The 25,230-nt window shown below is 41.6% G+C and overlaps 2 protein-coding genes across 7 annotated transcripts in view; one reads left to right on the forward strand and one right to left on the reverse strand.

The window, feature by feature from the left end:
- Positions 1-4,953: 4,953 nt before the first annotated feature.
- The window catches only part of DNASE2B (deoxyribonuclease 2 beta), a 36,194-nt gene continuing 15,917 nt past the window's right edge, over positions 4,954-25,230 (reverse strand). For 2 of the 6 annotated variants that reach the window (XM_071436395.1, XM_071436394.1), the window contains exons 3-9: positions 18,058-18,201; positions 15,400-15,715; positions 11,542-11,719; positions 10,250-10,331; positions 9,082-9,243; positions 7,377-7,574; positions 4,954-6,820 (exon numbers count right to left, since the gene is read on the reverse strand). In XM_071436395.1, the coding sequence (XP_071292496.1) occupies positions 6,465-6,820; positions 7,377-7,574; positions 9,082-9,243; positions 10,250-10,331; positions 11,542-11,719; positions 15,400-15,512 (1,089 nt within the window). In that variant the 5' untranslated portion in view covers positions 15,513-15,715; positions 18,058-18,201 and the 3' untranslated portion in view covers positions 4,954-6,464. Of the gene's footprint in view, positions 6,821-7,376; positions 7,575-9,081; positions 9,244-10,249; positions 10,332-11,270; positions 11,435-11,541; positions 11,720-15,399; positions 15,716-18,057; positions 18,202-21,139; positions 21,310-25,230 lie in introns of those variants that run through there. The other 4 variants (XM_071436393.1, XM_071436392.1, XM_071436397.1 and 1 more) reach the window with 4 other exon arrangements.
- LOC139594063 (uricase-like) lies at positions 16,750-23,396 on the forward strand. The gene is made up of 7 exons (XM_071435646.1): positions 16,750-17,064; positions 17,833-17,949; positions 18,078-18,156; positions 21,275-21,461; positions 21,945-22,068; positions 22,408-22,491; positions 23,259-23,396. Exons 1-7 carry the CDS (start codon positions 16,750-16,752, stop codon positions 23,394-23,396), a joined length of 1,044 nt encoding a protein of 347 aa, XP_071291747.1.

The raw sequence follows: 25,230 nt of genomic DNA on the forward strand, positions 1-25,230 counted from the left end.
GAAACTGAAAAAAACATAAAACTGGGGGAGGTTTCTAAACAAAGCTTGATTTTTAACCTGGCAATAAAAGGTCATATTTTGTACAAAATACCCATAATAATACTGATCCCAGGAGCAAAGTCTTAAAGGCATCATTTTGCTACTCACTATGTATGTTCTTTTTACTTTCTTTTGTATTTGTATTTACTTCTTTTTGCCTGTAGTACTCTCAATGCTGCAAGAATGAATGCAGCTCACGTTAGTGTCATCAGCTGTAATGAAATGATCTGCAGTTACTCTTGTGAATGTTTTGCATCTCTTCTTTTTATTGTATTTGTACATTGGCTTTATACCTTAATAGCAGCTTCCTTCTTTTAAAAAAATGCTTTAGCATGTTGTTCAAATATGTATGGTTCAAACAGGTTAGCCTAGCTTACAAATTTCTCCCTCCTACTTTTACCTGTTTAATGCATTTGACTTTACCTTACCCCACCTCTTGCAGGTTTGGAAACAGAGAGGTAAAGACTTTCTCGGGTGTTGGTTTGCACTGTGGTTTTTTACCACTTGGCTAAGTCACTTCAGTTTATGCCTTTTGCTTTTATCTCTGTGCGGTAGCCTGCGGAGAGTGAATCTGTAAAGTGCTTAAATGTTAGGTAACTACCATAGCAAATGAAACATCCTGTTAACTGGATTTTTGCACAGCTAACTCCAAAAGTTTCTCTGTCCCAACACACAAGGTCTCTGACTGCCTTGGTATTGACCATTGTAATGTTCCTTCTGCTCTTCCCTTGCTTCCCCTTTCTTGCTTGCCTCCAGTTGTTTTGTTCTCTCTTCTTCCTTTGTCCTGCAAACAATTTTTGCTGCCATTTCTCTCTGCCATCTTTTGGCAGGTTGGTGAGCAGCTGGGAATACAACTGCACAAATTGTCCCTATCTGCTCTGAAGTGTTTCTTTCTTTGCAAAATGTTCTGTGCAAAATTTTCAGTTCCTTCATTCTCACCTTGACCTTCCTGAAAAAAATATTTGGAGTAGTTAGAAAGCAAGAGGATAAAAGATGAGCTTTCCCTTGCACAGTGCCTAGGATTTACAAGGTCAGGATGTGAAATGGTGCAGCTTTCAGAGCAGGGAAGAGTTTCTGAAATTGTACTGAAGTAGAGGACAGTGGTGCTTACCTTGTTCCTATTAGTGAAAAGACACATTTTTAAACTGTTATAGCAAGAGAAATATTGATATTTGGCTGACAGAACATTAGCCCAACAAAGAACCCTGGAAAATGGCAGACACAAAAGTGCCCTGGAGCTAAATACTCTCACTCTTTAGAAAGTCATAAGCAAGCAACAAGAAGAAAACACTTTGTGACAAAGCTTTTAGTGCTTTTGGCATGTTTTGGAGTGTAATGGAGAAACCATGCAGTGCTATAATGTGATAAATTTGTGGGCATTAATACATGTGAAGACAGATTTTTGGATTACTGTATTATGATGCACAACTCTCTGGCTAATTTGCATGCAACATTTCTATGATTAATAAATGAGGCAATGCTGGAAACTACTCAACTACAGTGAACACTTGTAGCAATTGCCAGCACTCCAGCATGCAACATTAAATACTATGCTCTGCTTCTGTAAGCTTTGAATATTTGAACATCAGTTTGCAGTTCCCAGGCTGCAAAGTGATCAAAGGAGGGGAAGAATGTTCCTTACTTTTATCCCTCTTACAGAGAACCAGAATAGTCAGCAGATACCTTGTGTAGAAATGTCAAGCAAACACAAATGGAAAAAAATAAAATCAAAAGGACTTACTAAAATAACTTGAGTAAAAGTGTAACACAGCTCTTTATAAAAAGCAATATATATTTTTCAAGTCCTAATGTTTTGTAGTTAACAGTTTTAGTAAAATGAACATGTCATATTTGCATAGAATAGCATACTCTCAATACTGGGATAAATCATTTAAAGACCATGAAGATGAGCATACAATGGGTCTGCATTAAAAATTTTAATTATGCTGTCTTAATCCAAGATCTGAAAGTGCTACAACTGATTTCTTGGTTCAAACACCACTTCTTTTACAGCATTCATGCCAAATTTGTGAGGATTATGTGAAAATTCAGAAGATTAGATCTAAAATCTGGTATCTTCAGTCTAAATAAAAAAGTGTCAGATATGTGACACATATGGCTAGCAACTCAGGGTGTCAGGATATCTAGAATACACCGATATTGCTATCCGAGCTTGGAATTTCAGATCTCTGCCTTTTTTCTATGAAGAATTTTTTCCCTGCTACAAAGGGTTTTTTCTGACACTAACAGAAATTTTTCTCAGCCTAACACAAATTTGTTCATCTCCATTCTCATTTTTTAGTTCCTGTATTTTTAAGAAACCTCTTGTGAAATTAAAGAGGTGCATCATATTCTTGCATCACTCCCTGAGCACAGTTAGGCTTTGGCTTCCTGAGCTTTCAGATGACGCTGCCAGCACCACTCTGTCTCCTGAACATTTTACTGCAGGCATGGGCAGCTTACATCTTCTGAAGCAATGACTATATTAAGTACCCAGTGATGTATCCTTCCCAGAAACTGAAAATAAAGGTATAAAAGAAATCTGCACAATAATTTATGGGCGTTAACATATGGGTGTAAGTTTCTCTGTGGGTAATTATGTGGCTATGCTAATAATGCCAAGGATGCTTTGATACATTAAAAAAAGTTCTCACAATGATGTTATTGAGCATTTCATTAGTCAGAAGTACGCCTGCAGACCCCTATGACAGGACAAAGTACCAGGCTACATTAGCATGCCTTGAAGAAGGTTCCCAGCTCAGAGAAATTGCTCCCAAAGCTTCCTTTGACTTGCTGGCAGGCAGCTGGCATGAAGCCCCAGAGTCCTTGAGAAATTCTCCAATACATTGCTCATCACTCCCATCATGAGAGCTCAGGGTATGTTCAGTTGCTGTGGAGACACCAGAAGCAATTCCACCACAAAGGCTGCCCTGTGAAGTGGGCTCAAGCTGCCATGCCTCTGCCTGTTTTCCAGTATTGTCATTGCTCAGCTGGAATTAAACTTCACACAGTTTAAATTTTTAAGCCTTCAGGTTTTTTTTCTATTTTTAGCTTCTCTTCAATGTGTAATCCTTTGATCCCCTGCATTAACTTTGTGTAAAATTGCACTGTTCTAGCACAGCAAACCACTGCCCTACTGACACACAATTACCAGCACTGGGGAAGGATCCTCAGGGATGCAGGGGTTTATAGAAGAACCAGCCAGGTTTTTTGAGCAGTGTCAGGGAGGCAGAGTCCTGCCCTTGCTCTGGCTGTGGGGAGGGCAGGAGATGCCCTGGTGGGGGGGTTGGATCTGGGGAAGCTGTGTCTGCATTTCCTGCACCCCGCCAGTGTGTCAGGCATGCTGGGACCGAGCCTCAGCTTGTGGAAATGATTGCAGGGCAATTTATAGCAAACAACCACCCCTACTGCTGTGTTTGTTACAAACTTGGCTGCAGTACAGTAATGTTTAGTGGATTAATAATGTTTGCTTTTGGCCTCTCCTACTCCCTCGGCAAACAATTTTCATGTATAATAAATGTTCTTATTTAGTCTAACTAGAACAGAGCCCAAGGGTCAGAATAGCCAAACCGGCATGCTGAGAAGAGACTCCAGGTTTCCACACCAGGCAGCAGCTTTCTCCTCTCTCCAAGCCAGGGTCCAGTGTTTGGGCACTTCTGCAGAGTCAGTTTTGCTGAGCAGGTCTCCCTGAAACTGCAGAGGGGCCATGCCACGTGTCCCCTTTGGCAGGAACCAGTCTGTCCAGTCAAAAGGGTTGCAGTGGGCAGCAGAGGCAGCTGGAACCAGCACAGAATCACTGGAACAGGCAGATATTTCTTGAGTGTTTGGCATCTTAAAATAGAACAGAATATTTTAAATTTAAAAACCTTATTAATATATATATATATATATATAATAGGCAAAAAGTAAACACCTCACATAGGGCATGCTGTGAGGGTGAGTAAGTGGCTTATGGTCTTGCATTTTCGAAGAAAGCCCTAAGGCTTTTAGAGTTACAAACACTTTTAAAATCTATACTGTTTATTTTGTTGACTATTAGTGTCTTTTGGGAAACAAGGAGTCTGCCCATGTTTCATAACATGTAGCAGAAATACGCAGATATGCAAATACAGAAGTTACACAATGAAAGCAAAAGTGAACTAAAGCTGTTTACAGTCAAAAAATGAGAACCAGATCTGCAGCCTTTTTATTGCTACACCACTGAAATGAGTGTGTGCACAGCCAGGCTGCTGAGGTGCTTATAGTGCTGAATGGTACAGCTGCTTCTCTGCATCTTCCTACTGCTCTTTATGCCTCCTCAGTCACAGCTGAAATGAAGGCAACCAGTCTTGGGTATAATGAAAGATGAATGTTTAAGTAGTCCTGTAAAACTTTATGACAGCTATTAATTGACCAAGTAATTAAGAACAGCAATCAGCACTTATTTCAAGTGATGCACTGGTGACTTCTGGCCTGGGGAGCAGAAGGCTGGCAACACTGCTGTGACAACCAGCGGGACAGAGACTCTTGGCTATTGAACCCTGTGACCCAAGTGCTGTGGCTGAGTATTTGAAAATACTACAAGAAATACAGGTTGTTACACAGATCCAGGAGCTCTCTGACACACATGGTGAGCTTGCCAGCACTGTCTCCAGCAGAGGATTCCTTGCCAGTCCTGTGCACTGAAGTTGTGCTTACACAAAGCTGTGGGTAAGATACAAGAGCTCAGACAGGCAGGTTAGGTCAGTGTCTGCCATGAAAAGATTGGCAAGATAAATTGATTTTGTCTTGGCTTATCTGAGCAATGCCCTACCATGCCACGGCGCAGTGTTCCGTGTCACTGGCAATTTTCACTGCCACAAAAGGTGTTGCTTGACCACAGCTAGCAAAACAAGAAGTAATTATGTAAAATAATTTGACAGACATCAGAGAAAGAACATTATCAAACAAATTATTTATCTAATGTTGTTAGGTCATATGCAGGGAAAATAAAATAAAAAATTTCTTGCAGGATATCTAAGCAACAAAACTATTTTCACTGAGCCATGAGACTCAAGCTACAAGCTACCTTTGATCCAGACTGGCTAATTAGGAAACCTATTCCTGTACACTTCCCTTCATTATACAGGCCACATAGATTATTTCTATCTCTTCAAGAAATATGCACAAGTGTTTTCTGAAATTAATTAGTTTGACACTTTTTACACTTCGTTGTTTGGCTGATTGTTCAGGGTGAAAAGGGAAAGAAATTTTGGCAATCTCTTGTGGTTGTGGGACATTTCTTTATACCTACTTGTGTGGAGGATCAGTAGTGGGGACTACAAACACAGCAAATCAGAAATATCAGTGGGACAGCCAGATCTTCAGAGTGGAGTTTATATTAGCAATTCAGGAAAAAAAAGATAGAAACATAGAAATATATGTAGGAACATATTAAACATGGATACACTTCTGAAATCTGAACACAAGAGTGTACTGGGAGTTTGCAAATCAGCTTTGTCTTTATAGCAAGACCATGCAAACTTCAGGTCCTAAGCCTGAGAGTGGAGATATTAAAAATTACAGCCATCTTTGTTGTAATGCGAAAATGTAGGTTAAATAACATCCTTCTTCAAACATATTCTTCTCTTTATATTTTTTTCCTAATTGTCTCCATTTTTCCTTTGGCAGCTATAAAAAATTTTAACCAACCACAAATAACTATACAGATGAGAGAGGGAGAATGTAAACAGACCATTGTTACTCCTTGTTTTGCTTATTCATATTTTGAACATGTTTATTTGCTTATAAAATTGCTGTACAAGAATAGAAGCACTAGAAATATTTCCAAGCTATTGGTTACAGATAATTTAAAGATGATTTAAAGTTCATTAATTCTCTAAAAATGAATCATGTAAAAATGAGGCCTTCCTGTCCTCAGATCTACTCATCTCCCTGTCTGGATCTAATTTTCTCAGCTCTTTTAGAGATTCAGCCCAAGCTGAGCAGAAATGCTGTGATTTATCTCAACAGTGCCAGAAATCCAGGGCAGCTCTGAAGTACTTGGGGGTACTTATCCCTTGCTACCTGCCAGTGCTGACAGCCCAGTTCAAGGGAGAGGTTTCTGCTGTCCCTCCCATCCCAGGGTGCCCAGGGATGCCCGTGCAGGGTGTGCACAGAGATGCGCTTTGGTGCAGCCTCGCGCAGCAGTGTCCCTGCCGTGCCATGCCATGGGGGATGGTGACAGGAGCCAGGGAGCAGAGCAGGGCCCAGCACACACCCCCTGAGGGCCCCACAGCACAGGAAAGCAGCTGCCCTTCACCTGCTCCTACAGCTAACAAGGGGATGGCCTAGCACATCTGGAAACTCACAGGGCTGCTTTTCAGAGTGAAAACACAGTTCAGAGAGAGAGAGGTTTCCTACACTTCCCATGTAACAAGGGCTGTGCTGGTTGGGAGGAATGTTTGTTACAGCTCTCTGGGAGCAGAAGTGCAGCTTTCATAGTGGATTATCAAATGCCTGAAGGCTTTGTAGATCTGTTCATTCTGGGTACAGATGAACCCACCACTTCTCCAAGCTTGCTCAGCAGCACGGTTCAAGTCCCCAATGCATGTCCACTGATCTTTGTATTTCCTTGAAACAGCCCATTTGGAATGATCATTAATGGAATGGAAGGTGGAGTTCAATGGCATCCCTATGATGTTTATGTTGTAGACGTGGTAGTCAAGAGAGCAATTCGAGTAAAGCTTTTCGCCAGAACGCTGCCAGGATTCAGCCAACAAATCAGTCTGCAGCTCCTGAGCCATCCAGGCCACATAGATATCTGTGGAATAACAGAGGGTGTGGGCAATCAGTGTTTCAGGTTCCTTCATTTAAGAACAGACTGAAAAGCATAATCTAAATTGTGCTAGTTTCATTGTAAAGCATGAAGCTGGCCAGAGTGAACTTTGCCCCCTCCCCTTATTTTGAGCTTTTTAGAAGTTCATTTCTACTTTTTCTCCTTCTAGAAAACCTGTTACAAACAAACAGCACGAAAAAAGGGAACAGACAGAAAAATTGCAAGTCTTCTTCATAACAAAATCTCCCAGATGATTCAATCCCTCTATTTCTTCTTCTTTATTACTGTTGAATAATGGAACATAATTTTCCTGAAAATCTGATTGTTCAATACTTTAGGATGGACCAGACAGCTTGTTGCTTTGTGAGGCTATGAGAACATTAGGATACGACAGCACACCTTGCCCTCTGTTACATTTATTGCTGAAGCTGAACTTCCTTTTTCCCCCTCAGAGAGAATATGAATTTTCAAATAATTTATTAATTCATATTTTAAGAATTAATTGAGAATGTATTATATAGAGAGCAAAAGGTTCTCTTACCATCTATGAACAAGTGTGACTTTGCAAAGTGGAGAAAGGTTTCCCCCTGAGCTGACTGGAGCTTGGAGAGGTGGTGCAAGGGGGGTGAGGGCAGCCTGGACTTTGCACAGAGTTTCTGGAGATTTGGGAGATCAGCTTGGAAGATGTCAGGGATGGAACAGCTGTAGATTCCTGGATTATAACTCAGCATCTGTTGGTCTGAGAAAAACCCACAAAAATGAACACATGCAGAATTAAAATGGGTTAAAGAAAAGCAATCAAGAGAGAAAAGTTCTGTCTTGGACAGAAAACCTAAATCCTTCTTAATCTTCACATCTTATCTCCTGGATGAATTAAGTGTCAAAGTATCTTATTTTAGCAACCAAGAACTTGTGTATTGCTTTGTATTCTGACTGGCCCTGCAGCACAAAGACTGGCTGGGAGAGTACACTCAGGCTTTCCACTTGCAGCCCATTATTTCTAGCAGAGCTGTTCACTGGTGGTTTTGGTCCCTGCCACTTCCACCCATGCCCATCTTCGAGCCTCTCTGCAGTCAGGGAGCACTCAGACATTACATGTAAATCCAAACCTGGCTGTATTTACAGGACTAGTCTCCAGCCAGTTACAGCTGCCAAGCCAAATGCAAACAGAGGAGCTGCCAAAGGGTCTACTTTGGTTTTAGGGAGAACAGAACTTGATTTTCAGCATCTGGATTGAATTTTCAGGAGAAATCTCCTTTTCTGAACAGTGCTCAACTGTAGAAGTCCTTGCCATGGATAGCATAAACAGCTAGGGAACAAATGGGCACATTAGGTGAGTTCATGGAAGACCAGTCCATCAGAAACATTCCCGTCTTTCTGGCTCATGAAATCCCTGAACCACAGATTAGCAGAAGCTGGGAGGATGAGCATTAGCATATGCATCTCATTTTTTGTCCTCTTGTGCTAAACACATGCATAGATGTGTTTCCACAAACAGGAACCTGGGTTAGAGAGCTCTGAGGTGTGGCCAGCCTGGCAATTTGCACAGCATGTGCCGTTCATTAACTTGACTTGAGCTTTGTAAGTGAGAGAAGAGGGGAAAAACAGTGTGAAAAGAGTTGAGGAACATGCCAATATGACTTCTTGTGGTGTCTTTCACTAGTCCCTTTTCAGGATTCCAGTACCAGTTATCACTGCCAGATAGTTCTGAATCTTGCAGCTGTATTTTGTTGGGTTTTGGGGTTTTTATATATTTAGTATTGGCAATTTTTGTGGCAAAGAAATACCTGGGAAAATTCTAGGTGATATTTATTCCATACTTCATATTTCTGATGAGTCAAGGCTACCACTCCAACTCAAGCAGTGGTGGCCTTACATTTTTAGAACTGCAGATGACTATTGCTGACTGAGCTATTACTGTTAAAAGTGATTAATCATCCTACTTTGTATTTCCAAAGCATTTGTTTGCATGGACTGAGTTTACTCTTGAGATGCACTTGTGACTATTATTATTCTGATAGTCCCCACAGGGAGATGAAAACAGAGCAGAAGAGTGAATTTCCCACATTCACACAGGAAATCATTGGATAAACACAACTGAAGCCAAGAATGCTTTTTCCAGGCCCCACTTGGTTTCCCAATGTCACAAAAAAAAAGGTCAAGAACAAGGAATTTTTGAGGGGAAACCTCAAAGAAAGCAATCAGAGAGGTGTGGTGGGACTTTCTTAGGGAGAAGCTTTTCATACCTATTTCTGTGAACTGATCATATTTGAAGGTTATACAGATGGCTGTCTGTCCAAAGGACTCCCCACTAGATGGATATCCATAACCATCCTCAGGGCTGGGAGGGAACAGGGGCACACTGTGAATCACCCAGAAGCCTTGTGATTTATCCAAGAGCAGAAATCCTGTCAAAATAAAAGTTACTGCAAATGAATAAAGGAGGAAAAAACCCTGAGATGATAGAGCTGCGCCCTACTTTGGTTTTGCTGCTGCAGATCCCACATTTCAATGTGTTAATGTCTACAGTAAGCTGTTCTAGAGTAGATTATTAGGCCACAGGAGAAACTAATATTGTATTAAAATTGCATCAATTTTTTTTCCTGCATAACTCAAACTGTCATCATGTTTTATTTGAATAAAATCCTTTCACACCCCCATCCTCTGCTCAAATTTTGCCTTCAAGAGTTCTGACAATTGAAGGTCACAGGTTGTGACCCTCTCTCCATTGCTCATCTTTCCTCACTTCAAATATTCACTGGACAAAGGGAAGCAGGTTCTGTGAACACCGTGGCTTCTTTCCCAGACCAAACTGTCTCCCATGGGGAAGCAGCAGAGAGACAGGCTGTGCTCCTCCCCTCCAGGGTGGATCATGCTCCTGAGCTGTGCCCATTGCTGCAGCCTGAAAATACAGCCCTGCAAAATGTGCTCATTTCCACCTAAGGCTGGGCAAACCCATCTGCTTCCTCAGGGGAGCATTTAAACTCCACTGAAGTTTACACTCATTTAAAGTCTTGATTTTCTGTAACTGCATCCTACAGTGCTTCCATGATCTTGGCAGCAGTTTCTTGTCCCAGAAAGTTTGCAGAGGTTTCTGCTGAGGGAATGTTTCCCTTCACATCTTGTACTGCTTTGCCATCAGGCACGGGATGGTGCTCAAAGGATTTGTATGAGTTTCAACTCTTGAAACAAAGAGTCCATAAGCCCCAGGATCCTTCACACAGCACAGGCATAGCAAAACCAACACAAGCTGCAGCATAGGTAACTATACAAAAACCACACACCATGCAAATCACTCTTCAGTTTTGCTTTAGGCAGGAATTTTAGATATGCAGATAGACAAACAGACAGACAAGTAGATGCTATCTGCAACTTTAGAAAGAAGAAAATAGTAGTTTGGGACTCTCCCTGTACCTTTGGTGTGTCCACATTTCGACCCTTTGGAGTCTGATTCAGGGATCTCATCGTTGTATATTGCATATGCAGTGGTGTTCCTCTGCAGGGAAACACACATTTCTGAAACATGACATTTAGTAAGAGGAAAGCATTTAAGCAAACATCTGCTGGGAACTGAAGAAAGAATTCAGGATTCCTCTGTGTGAACATCATGAGCCTAATCCTGCTCCCAGTTCAGCTGACACAGTCTCCACAGAGCTCACAGTACAATAAACCTGAAGACTCAGCATTAGGGCCTCAGCTGACATGAAGCTCTCTCAATCACTGCAGTTGCCTTTCCCAAGGGTTGAATATGCTTGCTAAGCCAGTTTACATGGGTTTAGCGGCCACTTGCTTGCAAAGAACTTCCACTGTCTGGTTTTTGGGCCTCTCACTGATTTAGCAATCAGATCTGGTAAAAATATTTGCTGAGTAAAACTAGACATGACAACTGTTGTTATTAAGGGCAAGCAATTAAAGTTTTTTTGCAAAAAATTTGCATACAGCCGCACCTTATTTCCCCTGAATAGAGAACTTCAAAGGAGTTGGGACATGCCTCCCCTCCTAGTGTACTATGAGTTTGTAAACAGTTTATTACAGCTGCAGCAAGACCTGGGATTTGACAGTTTTCTGGACTGACAATATTTGAGTGGCTTTTGGGAGTCTCTTCTACATACAAACTAATTGTACCCTACCACAAACCCACAGGAGAAATGTGAGGGCACACCCAGACTCCCAACAATACTACACAGATGGGAAAAAAATAATTATAGGGAAATCTTGTGACATTTTACAATCACTTCACACAAATGTACATGAGGTGTCTGAGGGTGGGAGCAAAAACAAAGGCCAACAAACAGCACACCAGTGCTGGAGCAGTCACAGTCATTTCAGGGGGATGATGAAAACCAAGGTTTGATTTGAGTCAGAGTATGAAACACATGCACATAGCAGGGCTTAGGACAAGTGTCCGTAACAATTGTAGCACTGTACTACTGACCTTGGTCAGATATTGCTTCAGATATTGCTCAACATGAATTGCAGAAAAGAAGCCAAAGGGAGAATGTATGAACACTCTTTTTTTGATGGACAATACTCTAACTATATGAAAAGCTTGACTAGAAATTAGAAGTTTGAGGATCATACCTAATTGTAGCCAAAATTGCAGATCCATTGGTCAGGCCTGGCCTTATATGCTTATTTTGGCTGCTTTCATGTCATCTGCACAAAATATCAAGTAACCACACTAACGAAACCAAAACGTCACTTGCCTTGGATTCATACGTCTCATAGAGCTGCTGCAGTGTTTGTCCCAGAGCACCCTGGCTCATGTTGATGAGGTATTTACCAAGCTGCCACTGTGGAGTCAGAGCATCCATGTACAGGTATTCCAGTCCCAGCAGGGGAATCTGTCCTTTGGCATGCTTTGGCAGCTTGTAAAGAGCAAACCTGCAACAGTGAAGAGCAATTGGTTTTTCACCACCACACTGTTTGAATGTGTAAATGAGCATCTCCTTCCCTGAGGAAAAGGAGGGTGAATCCAGGGATGCCTGGGCTGGAGGGGGAGCAGTGTGGCCATCACAGCCTCAAAGCAATGACCCAGCCTGGGGACCAGCTGCAGTTTGGCAGCACAGTCCCTGCTGCAGACAAATTTGTGCTGCTTCTTAGCAAGCAAGGGAGGCTGACTCAGCACCAAACTCCTGTTGCTGTGGCCAGACTGCTGTTGGTACCCCTGAAGAATTTGAGGTAGCCTTGGTTGAGTCCATGAAATCCCTATTGCTCCTGGTTCTGGTAAAGAACCTCAGGTCCCAAACCCAGTCTAACATTCCCCCATGTCAAACAATTTCTATATTATATAAATACGGCTTTATGTTAAATAGATAAAAGGTATTGAAATAAAAAGTGCATTATATTATGTTTCTATGTATCACAATCACAAAATAGGTATAAAGCAAAGTGATAAAGTGTAGTTCCAATCATACTTCCCGTCATAGACTTGCACTCTGATGAACTGTTGCAGACTGGAAATTTTCAAACCATTAGCCAGGAATACAAATCTCTTCAAAATTGTAAAGTACTCAATATTGTCAATGAACAGAGTAAATGGCTCAGTTCATACAAAGGTTTCCTGATAAAGTAAACAAGTTTTCCCAGTGCACAAGTCCATGGGATTAATCACAATGTAATTAACTCAGCCACTTTCTCTGAGGGCTGTAATTGAGTAAATTGCTATTAATGTCAACAGTAAGGACTGAGTGGCATTATTTTCACTCTGTACTATTTAACAAAAATGCAGCCTGTGCGTAACCCCTCAAGTATATGAGGAGAAAACCTTGCCCAGTTGATTTAGAGGCTCAAGTTGGTCACAAAAGACATCTCCAAACACAGGTAAAAAGTGGCTGGAAAACATTTTACTAGAGAAGAACATTTAATCCATGGGAAATATACATGTACAGGCAGAATAAAAACACACACCAGTGGTGGTCCTGGTAATCCACCTGATTTGCCACTGACTGAATGATCTCCTCAAAGTATCTCAGGAGAAATAATTTCTGATGACAGATCACAGAGAAGAAAGTGATTTATATAACTAGGCTGGGGAGAGTGGTCTGTGCCTATACATGCATCAGGAGTCACAACAATCCCTTTATTTGAAATAAAGATTTGAAATGAAGGTTTGGAAAGGAGAGGAATAGCAGTAGTTACAGTAGTAAGAGCTGATCCAGGGATTAGTAGATGAAGCCTTTCCAAACTACTTTGAAACCTACTGAAAAGCTTATGCTCTGGAAGTGTTTACAGCCTTGCATCTGGCAAACCCACCTTAGCAGACATGCTTGTGAAATACTAGTCATTGAGCTATCAGGAAATTGCCTGCCAGTTCCCAGTGGATAAATGTTTTGGATCTTTTCAGGAAGCCAGCTGAGTATATTACCAATTAAAGTTGTATAAAATCTTTAGTGCTATTCGTGCACAGGAAATTTCTCAAGAACTTAGGCATTGGTGGGAGCAGAGTAAAAATTATTTCCTGAGAACCAAGAAAGAGCAAATCTGCTTAGACCAGATTAGCATTGTCACATTGTTTTCTTGTGACTGAACACAACTTACAAGCAAGAATCACATCTTTACTTCTTCCCTTCCTCCCCACTCCCTCAAAAGAAGCCCAAACAAACAATGTGCATGGTGGCTTCAGTCCTTGACTCAGCACTTCTCAGAAAGCATAGTTCTGGCTTTTATTTGCAGGGAAGGCTTCCCACAGAGAGCAGGGAGTTTAGATGAATAAAGGGAAGTCTCTGCCCTGCTCACACAGCCGGTCCTGCGGCCATGGGCTCTGGCAGCCCCTGCGGGAGCTGCAGCGAGGATTGTGGGATGAGAGCCCGAGTGAACGCAAAACACAGGAGCGATTTCAGCCCGCCCAGGTACTGCGTGCGGGGAGGAGCTGCCAGCCCAGCTGGGGAGCACAGATGGGATCAGGTCAGATAAAGCAAGTGATCTCTGGTGCAGCGGCAAATGAAAGGGTGTGTGAGTACTGAGGAGTTATGGAATACTGCAGGATGAAACCACTGCATAGCAGGAACTCACACAAACCTGCTGCTAACTGAAAATAACGCAGTGTTGTTTGTTTAAAAGGACATTGACATATTTTAAGAGGAGGCTTTTCTCAGCAGTTTCAGTTCTGCTTCTCCTGTCAGCTTCATAGCAACCAAATCCAGACTCCAAAGGCTGACTCTTCTCAGTAAACTAGAATGACCCCAGCAGACAGGCAAGTTTCTCTTCTTTTGATCAGGGCATATTGAAAAGGCAACCCCCCTGTCCTAGCTGCTAAATTTGTGAAAGGGAACATGGATTTGCCCCTGCAGACCCCCAGGTTCCCTCCTGGAACAGGCCCCACGTCACTGGCATTGACATTGAGGCACAGGTGAATTACTCTTAATCCCAGCCTTCAAAGAATTTCTTAGAAAATTTTAATACAAAAACTGTCTTCATATAAGAAATTGACATTTTGTATATATATTGGTCTGTGGTTTTATTTGTTTATTTTTGTTTGTTTGGGATTTTGTGTTCATTTGTTTTTCATGAAAAACCTCATTCTAACAAGGAAGAAATCCAGTTTAGGGAGAAATAAAATACTTCATACCTTTAAATTCCTGGGTAGCTGCACCAACTAAGAGTCTGATTCCTGAAAAAATTACAATATCCAGAAGTGCCTTGGCAAAGGTGACAAGTCATAGGGATGGATTAGACCCTCAGACATTTGATGCTATGCCAACAGAGAGCAAAGCCAGCTTTGTGCTCCTGCCTGTGGTGCAGGACCGCCTGCCTTCCCTGCAGTTAGCTCTGTGTGCAAGGAAAGGGATGGGCCTACTTCTTTAGCACTGGTATCCAAACTAATTGTTGTTCACAAGAAAAACAATTTTCTTTTGAAACTGGTTGATATTTATCTTCAGGAAGCTCTTTATAAAGAGCCCTCATTTCACTGTTAAAATCTGGGCTGGATATGATGCAATTTTACTTTGCATCTTTTCATCTTGAAAGCTCATTAATCCAATTAATCATTTAAGGCCCGAAGTTGGGCTCGCAGCTGGCACTGGGAGGGCATCGGCGGTGCCGTGACGGCAGCTCCGGGCAGGGAGCGACTCCTGCTCCAGTGAAGGGGCACAGGCGCTCCGCGGCTCAGCCTCCGCTGCCCCTCAGTGCCCTCAGCAGGGGCCGAGAGCGCCGCTGCTGCTCAGGGCCAGCCGAGGGACACACGGGCGCCTTCCCCGCCCGGCGCTCCCGGGCCCGGCCGTGCCCCCGGAGCTGCCGCTGGCGGGCGCAGCCCTGGCACCGCAACACAGGTTATGCTCCCTTTGATCATGAGACATGAACGCTGTGTAAAACCGTGGTTATTGGATTGTTCTGCAGTTAGTCATGATGCTGCACGGTGGGTGGTTCAGGGAAATGAAATCCGATTTCAGTGACTTATCCCAGGTTTTTCAAACGCAGCACTCCGCCACTACTCTCGTGCCAACAGCGCTGAACCAGCGCTTGCCTTTGCATTGCTCCTCGGTGACCCAGCCACTTCCCGCGGTTTAATCTCAGTGTATTTATTTACTCTCCCAGCCTTTCTCCCCAGCACGGTATTCACTCACCAGTCCACCGTCTCCCCATCTTCATTCCTGCAGGAAATCTCAGCGGCCCACAGGGGCACGCAGGAGAGGAGTAAGAGCAGAGCAGGCTGGCACCAAGCAGATCCCGCCGGCATTTTGGTTTCCCGGCTGCGCAGGGCGAGCCCCGAGTGGCTCTGAAAGGAGAAGTTGCGCTGCCAGAGCTGTCAGCTCCTGCCCACGGAGCAGGGAGCGCACCCGGCACGGCGCAGCCCGCCTGGGAAACCGGGCTCCAGAGCAGGGCCGGCCATGGACAGCGGGACAGGGGCTCCTGGGAGCCGCCGGAAACTGCTCACGGTTTCTTTGGGCAACAAAATTACAGTGGACAAGTTAAGTTTTTGACAACAGAAAAAAAATTATTTTGACTATTTAGAATATTCATGGTATTCTGCTTTTAAAAAAGCTCCAGCCTGCAGATACTGAAACCCTTTTTGTTTTCCTTTCAGTTCTCCATGACTGACGTACAAATTTTTCACAAACCCCTGGTGTTCAGACAAGCAAAACAACACCACTCCAGCTCACTACTTCTCCACCCAGCCCTCTCCCCGTGCCCGCAGAACAGGTTCCCGGTGAGCGCCCGATGCCGGCTCTGGCACTGGGCACCTCCAGTCACCCCTGGGGACTGAGCCCTTAGGGACTGAGCCGGAGAAACGCTCTGATCTCTGAACCAAATGAATTTACTTACAATTAGCTAATGCCTTTTTCAACTATTTTTAAAGTGCATTTAAGAACAAACATGTCTGAATGGAGCGATTTCACATCTGATAATCTTTTAGCAACTCACACATAAAAAGCTTCAATTTATATTTTGGTGTGGAAAGTGTTCTTTCTCCATTCTCATTATGCCTACATGAAAAGGGGCTGATTTACATCAAAAGTTGTTGATATGGAGTATGGGATATTTCAGCCTCATGGAAAGTCTAGTGCAATGAGCTCTGGGTATTTTAGCACAACAGAAACCCTCACAGCCATTGCAGAATTTTGTCACCTTGCTAGTACAGCCTCTCCAACACTGTAAGAGATGTGTAAATGGGGTGTGTTTGACAGAAGCAGGGTAAAACTTAATATAGAGCTTAATGCAAACAAAAACCAATGATCCCAGAGAAGAGACTCAGTGAAGGTCTATATAGGCAGGACTAATTACAGACAACAAATGAGAGATTAGTTCACTGTGACTCCTGTTCTATAATCTGTTCCCCAGAAAATTTTAAAATTTTATCACAGCTGCTACTAATACAATAATAGTCTCCTAAAGCATTTTTTCCTCCTGTCAGGACTCTGCAATTTGTAATGAAAATATTCTCATTATCATGGGTAATTACAAAAATAAAGGCCATGAGCACTGTTTATGTTTTGCTGACATTGTTTCATGACAGCATAACTCAGGCTTCCACTGCATTTCTTTACTACTGCCATGTGTTTTCTTTACAGATCAAGGACCTTGAAGTCCTCAACTGTGAATATGGCAAGAATACAATTAAGTTCCTTCGCCTTCACAAAGAAGGAAAGAAGCAGTTTGTTAAAGAAGTGGAAGTGTGTGCGCATCTCCGGCTGACTTCTCCTCAGGAGTACCTGGAAGGAAACAATTCTCTTGTGATACCTACTGACACCATAAAGAATATTGTCCTTGTGCTGGCCAAAAAAAATGGGGTATTTTTTTTTTATTTTTTAACTAGCCTTGCTGTTTCTCACAACTTCATTTGGAAGTATTTGTTATACAAACTTTTTATTTTCAATTTGCATATCAGACCAGTACCAAAGTAATTTTCAGTGATTTTAGTTTTCCTCCTCCACTGCTTGTCCTGTGGATTCTTTCTTAGTTTTCCAATGCCTTTCTTCTCAAGATATAACACTGTTTTTTGTGGATTTATCATATAAAAGCCATCTTTTTTTTTTAATTTAATAGCCCAAAATACCACATTATTCCTATATAGTATTTTTAAACAGAAGTTCTCAAAGTATGAGACGCCTTCTGTGCTCTATGAGAAGTCTTCTCTGCTCTTACTGCCATCAATTGCATGTATCATAATGACAATCTGTGGCACTATATTTCTCCATAATGGACTCCCATCTTTACCCTGTTAAACCTAATTAGAGTATCACCATATCAATCAGAATAATTGTAATAAATTATTATTTCAGGATTATATCCACAAAGCATAACACTCCTGCAGCAGTTTCTCTTAGTCCAAGAACTGCAGCTCACTGTACCATAGAATGGAAGATTTTTAATACAACTATAGTTGCTATTTGCAGCATACACTGCAAGCTGGTCAAATGACTGGGAACAGTGAGCCAAGCTAGAAATAAGAGAAATGTGTTTTTAACCACACTGATTCTTACATACAACAACCAGAAAAATCTACTTTTGTACATGAAGTTATTGCTTCTTTCTAATAATACTGTTTGCTGCCTTAGATCTCAAGTTTAGAACAATTTGCTATCGATATCTGCAATCACTTCATGACAACATTTTGCCAAGTGGCGTACGTCAAAGCCTACGTTCAAGAAGTACCATGGCAACGTCTGCATGAGGTATCTAAAATACTAATACATTCCATTTGTTTATGCTGTAGTCGTTCCTCACTCTCTTAGCTCCTGTTTTCAAATTAACATAATAATATTTATGGCACTTTTACTTACATGTCTGCTCTAAATTGCAGGATGGCGTTCCCCACATCCACTCATTCATATGTGTTCCTGATGGGATCCGCTTTTGTGAAGCTGAGCAGTGCCGGAATGGTGAGAAAAGAATTGGCAGCATCCCCTACTTCTCTGTAAATATTTCTGCCAATGAGAGATGAAGATGGCTTTAGAGATAGCTATGGGTGTTACAGGGCTTAGGGCACAGCCAAACTGCCCCAGAGGTCCAAACCAAAGAAGATTTTTATAGTGCAATTTTGACGTTCTTGATCTCTGAGACATGGCTGAGGAACTAACAGAGCTCACATTTGTATGTATATCCCAAACATGGAATTGTTACAACAGCACATCCAGCAGAACTGTTACATCCTGCCACAGGATTTAACTGCCTTCTGAGAACAGGCTGCTTCCTTTTCTACCTTATACTACAACCTGTGGTCTCCTATGATCCTTACCTGATACCACACTGCTGCAGGCCAATTGCCTGCTGTGCAGTAATTTTCAAACTCCTGTCAGCATGCCCTGATTTTATTTCTAAGAAAGCACTTTCACTGCTGCAAGCCAGACTAGCTTGAACATCGTGAGCACTCTGGTCTACATGTGAACCATTTTTCACATGAAAATACTTCAGAGCGTGCTTACTATTTTTGCACACCATGCATAGACAAAGCAGTATTTGGCTTGACCAAGAGTTTTGTGATACTTAAAAGACAGGTTTTCAAGCTCAGCTGTCTGTCCATGAATTGGCATTCCAAAGAGAGTGTAAAAATTATCTCTACTTGCTGTAGCTTGCATCAAAAGCCCAAGTTCAGTCTGACTGTGATGGTGTTTTGTTTAATGCATCTCCTGGATTACTGGGAACTGAGCTGAGGCCACTCTATCATTCCACATCATGGCTTTAGAGGGCTTAGGCATTAGTTCAGTACCTTTCTATACTACATTAATGTAACTTAGAACTATTTCCCATCCTATCCAGAACCAGTGGCAAGACCAGTTTCACTTGCAGAAAGGACACAAGCTTTGAAAGGTCCATCTGAGCATTTTTCCTGTGTTCCTGCTGAAAGAACACAGAAAGTCTCCAGTGCCTCTTGGCCTCATCTTTTTTAATGTCTCTAGTATTAACTACTGCTGTACTTTTGGCAGCCTCAACAGTATTGACTGTATTTTCTGGAAAATGTTAAAAAAGACACCTGAATTAAAAAAAAAAAAGAAACAAACAAAAAGAGTCTATACATATTTGAAAAGCTGTTGCTCTTAATATAGACTGTATTACATTTTTCATCATCATGAAAATTTAACAAGCAATTCTGCAACTTCAGATTCTACACAAATAGAAAGCTTTTACGGCTTACTGAAGAAACCACCTTTTCTTCTTAGACTTCCCTTCATGTAGCCCTTTAGTTGTTTCTTTAGAATTCCCTGCCTAGGTGAACAATAACCAAAGTGATGATTTTCAAATCACTTTTATTTTTCTTCTAAGAGAATGTTCTCTATATTTAGCATCCTCCTATGCACCTATCAGCCAGACACGGGAGTTCATTTCTCAGTTAATCCTATTGTTTCATAATTATCTTATCATGAAAAAGAAAACCCTAGTGAGGTTTAATAGAATTATGTTTTGCCATTGTATCAGCTGATAAAAGGCTCAGAGTTTTTTGGAAACTCAAAACATTGTAAGTAACTTAAATGAATCAAAATTTGTCAACTGAAGACAGGATGAGCACAAAGCCTCCTGAAAGCACAGCATGAGCTGTTCACCTTGGAAACTCTCCCTAGGTGCTGTCTCCTTTGGAGCTAGTTTCAGGCTGATTGCTGTACAGTCAGCCAGCCTTTCAGTCAATCTTTTGTTGCAAGGAGCTCTTTCAAATAAGTCTAAGTATTTGAATATAAGATAAATATTTCTCCAGGTTCACTGATAGTACCTGCACTACATTAATACCTGTGTGTCACAGTCTTACACCCAAGTGCTGAATTATTCAAGATCTGTACAAACCCCAAAATATCCTGTCCAAGGTCAGTCTCTTCTTTAGATTTTTTTACAGTTTTAGTAAATAACAGAGGGACATAGGCAAAATGATAGATACACCTCCTTAGACTAATTCAAAAACAATACTGCATGTAAACAAGAAAAGAAATATAGATAAAATACAGTGTCAGTAATATCCAGTCACAGAGCAGTTTAAAAACACCCAAACCTCTAAACAACCATGCAATATAGAAATGCCTACCACGGTGGAATTATTTCCAGTATAAATTCCTTCAAAGACATCATTTAAAGACAAAATTTGTGAGTCCTCCAAATCCAAGGCAGGATTACTATGCACTTGATATATTCAAGGATGAATTTTGAACTAGCTAGTGTGAGCACCAAGAGCAGCACAAAACCAGCAGCTTGGACTTCAGGCCCTGACTGTCTGCACAGGCCCTGAATGAGCCTGCATGCCATGAAGTTTCTCTTTTCTGAATAAGCCCTTTGGCAGCTCTGGTCAGTGAAATTTTCAGTTACCATCTTGGTGTGCTCTAAATAACTGACTGCTTGAAATTGAAATAGCTGCTGTTCAAAAGGTGTCAGCAGACAAAGTTCACAACTGCTCGGTGTTTAGAAGACAATGATCCACCCATGCAGCAGCGATCCTCGACAGCTCTTTTTATAAATAGTGGCTAAGAGCAAAGCCACTGTCAGTTTGAACCTGTGGGTGGCATCTGTATCAGTGCCAGTTCCTGCTCATTAGCTGAACTGCAGGGATTTGCATTGGCTCCTGGCTCTCATTCTCAGAGACGCAAAACTCCCAACAGGATGGGTATCTAAAGCAAATTACTGACTGAGGCTCTGTGTTTATACAGAGAATTTTTACATTGGTCTGTGTTCTTGGAAAAGGCACCATCACAGCACTGGTAGCCTATTTCATTTCCCTTTAGAGCCATTCCTAAATTGACATCAGCACAAGACAACTCAACATGTCTCAATTCCAAGAGAGATAAAAAAGTCTATCCTCAATTTTCCTTAACTGCATATCACTTGATGGGATTCTCCATTTTCTAGATTGAGCCTGACTTCAGTAGTTTCTGTCTTGTTTCTTACCTTTCTGCCAATATCAGTATGCAGAAAGTTATTGTCTGCTTTCTGGCTCTGGAGCTGTCAATGCAAGTATGCACCCAAAGATTTCTTTCTTTGTGTGAAAGGAAGCTCATATTTTCTTGTAATTTTCAATCACAGGTCCTCTGATTGTCTTTGCTGGAATTAAGGACCTGAAACTTATGAAGACAACACAGTCTGGATTTGAAGGCTTCTATAAGAATGAACACACCACACTTCCTGAAAGACATGACAGGATTCTATGTGGAGAGTTTTTCTGCAAATGGTCATACGGCGAATGCAAGGATTTTGACTTTAACTGCATATGGTATATGTTATATCAAGTAATAGTAATTTCCCAGTCTATACTCACAAAGTCCCTCTGTACAATACAGAAGGTGTAAGGGCCAGATCCACAGCTGCTGTGCACCAGCCACTCACAGCAATAAGCTCTTGTTACGAGGGCTGAGAGGCATATCTTAGGGGTACTTCCCTCTCTAAGGGTACATCATTGGACAGGATTCAAATGAACAGTTCAGTGTTCAGTACAGAAGACTTTAGGAAAATAAAATAACTACTTTGGCAAATAGTTTTAACAAAACCTTTTTGTGAATTATATATCTGGCGGGGGTGGGGGAGGAAACAGAATTTGGGTCAAAGTACAACTTGTTCTTCCATAAAATCCCATGGGCTATATATTTGTCAGAAAAGACATGCAAAATATAAACAAAAACCACCCCACAGCAGAGCATTACAGATCTAAGCAGAGACAGCTGATACAAGGTTTTGTAAGAACCTGTGTTACCTCTAGGAAAAAAATCCGTGAATGTATCCTTGAAGCCTTTGCTGGACCACCTGACTGTGGGGAATATTCACCCTCTTACCAGAAAACTGTCAACTGTATCCAGATGCTTGTCCTTTCCAGAGTGCCACAGGTATCTTCTTTCCTCCTAATGGTGTTTTACTTCAACAATAGTGAATGTTAATTGCACCACTGAGAAGACCAACATGAGACTGTTATTTTCTCTGCCAGTTCTAAGACTGGAAACTCACCAGCTGGAAACACAATGGGGGAGAACATCACTCAGTTCTTGGCAGCACTTGAATAAAAGTGAAAGGTGTGCCACACATGTTCACTAGATTGCATTTGATCAGCTGTACTGAGGGGGTGGCATTGTTCTCATTGTTCTTTTTTACACAGAGTGAAAAGCCTGCCAGGCTGTTGACTGAAAAGGTGCCCTAATTCATTGTCTCATCCATTTTCATGGTTTCAGGTACAGGTCATAGAAGTTGTCTTGAACAACACCTTTTATAATGTTGTAGATATGAAGAATCTAGGCTTGACCAATGACAAAGAAGTAAGTAAACGCTTCAAATACAACTTGACTGCCCTCTTTAGAAATACTTAGCCTCAAAGCATAGCAGCAGTTCTACATAAAACAGAGTTAAAGTGAGCAAACTTTCTCCCAGTCCCAGTAAAAGCTCCACATTACCTCTAAAAGAGACTTAAACTGATTACAAAAGGAGGATAAATAATTGTCTTTTTGTGGTATTGATAAAACTTAAACGGCAAGTGGAATACTCTGGACATCAAAAGGATCTGTAACAGAGACTATCTCTGAAAAATGATTCCTGCTTTCTCCACTGAATTTGACTCTCAATTATAATGCCAACCTGTGCATTTTACCCAAGCAGAATGCACTGTGGCATCCCAGATTGGTCAAATAGTGGATAAGATACAAGCTTGGGATCAGGCAGAGAGCAAGAGGTAGGGGGTGAGATGTATTTGCTCTTCCCTCCACAGCTGGTGTAGCTGCCAGCTAGCTCCAGCTGAAAGTCTGTTATGTTACCCTCACATGAAAGAGAAAAATTGAACTATTCCATTGACATCAATGGTCTATAGTCTGTTTATGCTCTAGTCTCCCTCCAAAGTCTTGTGATTCTGCTACTGTGCTCTCCTATCCTTCCCCTCCTTCAGGTGGACATTATAGATCCACCCTTACTTGTGATAATGTCAGCATCTACCACTGATGTTCCAAAGAGGGAGAAAAGGTCTGGGCATGATTTTCTGCTGGTCTATCCCTGTCTCAAACATAACCTTGGTGTTTGTGCTCATCCCCCTCAGGTTTTGGTTCCAGTGGAAACTCCTTATGGCTCCTGTGCTTGCACACTTGGCCGGAAGACATTTTTTGAAGCACAAAGCCAAATGCTGAGAGATGAGAGGAGATGTCAGTTTGGACTGGCAGCTGCCCAGGGAAACTAAACCTCTTGGCTCTACTCAAGCTTCCTGATAAACTTAACAGCATGGCTTTCCTATCAATGTTTACTCCTTACTGGCCTCTTCCATTGCTGACTACTTTTCCCTCTATGAACTCCTGAACATGGGATTTATGAAGGACCCTCAGGAAATTGGAAATCAAAGTCTGTCCCTGACTTCCAGTGTGATTTGCAGACTGAAGTGCCCTAAGCTCTTTGGAAAATCCCAGCTGGAAACATTAGGTAATTTAATTTTTAAACTAGCTATTCCTAGACCTTTTAATGAAACAAATAATTTTATGTCTGTAACATGTTTTTGACATGTAAAATCAGGAAATCTCTATATTCTCTTTATTAATATTTCTTCAGTAAGATGAATATACAGGCATAAGACCTGCTGTTTCATTGACATAACCTGTCATGACCCCTTGATACCACACTGATCTACAGAGCTGAGGTTCTGACCGAGTGACTGAACAGGGAATCAGTCAGAATCAGGATTTCTTTAAGCAGAAAATGAGAAAGAAAAAAACAAACATCTCTCATATCTCCTTTGTGTTGTAATAGTTACAGCTGTTGACTACTTTCTCTGCATGTAATCTGACTGCATGACTGCTGCTGCTACTCATCAGACTGTAGTTACTATAGTACTTTTACATTAATCACTGAGGTGATTTGAGGGTTTGGGCTATCTCTGTAGGTTTAATTAAATAGTTTTCTTTATTCTAATAATCTTATTATGACTTCTGAGCAGGTAGGAGTCAACCTACGTAGCCCTATTACATTTGGGAGGGGTAGGGAGAAAACTAGACAGACAGATAATGCATATTTTACTTTAGTTACCCCAGGTGAAAGCTTTAAACATTAAGATAAAACAATACAGTCAATGATTCTCATCTCACAAACTGTGGCTATCACATTTGCAACAGGAATCATCCTGAGCTTCCAGCAGCTTCAAACCCTTTCTCTCGTTTTCTCCGAGAGTCATTTTCACAGACTCCATGTGACAGAGTACAAAACAAATGGGAATTGCCCAAAGTAAAAAACTGCAGTTAAGTTGCCTTTGTGCCTCCTGAGTTTGCAGACATGCAGCACTGCTCTGGGTGCAATCATGAAATTCATAGGCACCAAAAATGGGGGAGATGTCCTGCTCTGTGTCAGGTGCTTTGAAAGATAGAAACTTGCCTTGATGAGCAGGGCATAACAGATGCAAGAGGAGAACACTCCACCAGCCTGAGCTATGCCCTGAACAGCAGGAAAAATGACACCACAGAGTGAGGCTGTCCCAGCTGTGATGTTCTCTGGTCACCAGCCAGTTCTGAAAGCTTTATTCACAACACTTCTAGCTTTTCCTGGGGACATTCTTGCTTACCTTCTTAGATTGTGTTGTACTATACTTGCGGGCTTATGTCTTGCTACTTCTGTCATTTCTAGGTGCTTTTAATTTATTAATGTATCTTTTAAAGGCAAATAAAGAGCAACATCAAAAAACAAAGTAGCTTTTGACTATTTACTACCTATATATAAAATGTGAACATTTTAAGTAAAAGAACTATTTTCATTCATCCAATTTCACCTCAAAAAGTGACCAATCTTCTTCCAAATGACACTTCACTACCAATAGATGAAAAAGAATCTTACTGAACATTTCAGCATTTGCTTCTCTCTGAAACAAGGCAGATCTGCACAACCAACTTCCCTTCTCCCTTATAAGAAATTTATTGCATTAGGCACAAGGTTTCTTTCATTACTTTTTGTGCTTCATTTGTGGCCCTGCAAGGTAGTGGTGGACTAACCTCTGTGGTAGAATGAGGACCCAAAGCAGTGAGCAGTTGTTTACT

The sequence above is a fragment of the Agelaius tricolor genome, unplaced genomic scaffold (assembly GCF_023055355.1).
Source record: "Agelaius tricolor isolate 1412-34295 unplaced genomic scaffold, bAgeTri1.0.p SCAF_11, whole genome shotgun sequence".
In the NCBI taxonomy this organism is placed as follows: Eukaryota; Metazoa; Chordata; class Aves; order Passeriformes; family Icteridae; genus Agelaius; species Agelaius tricolor.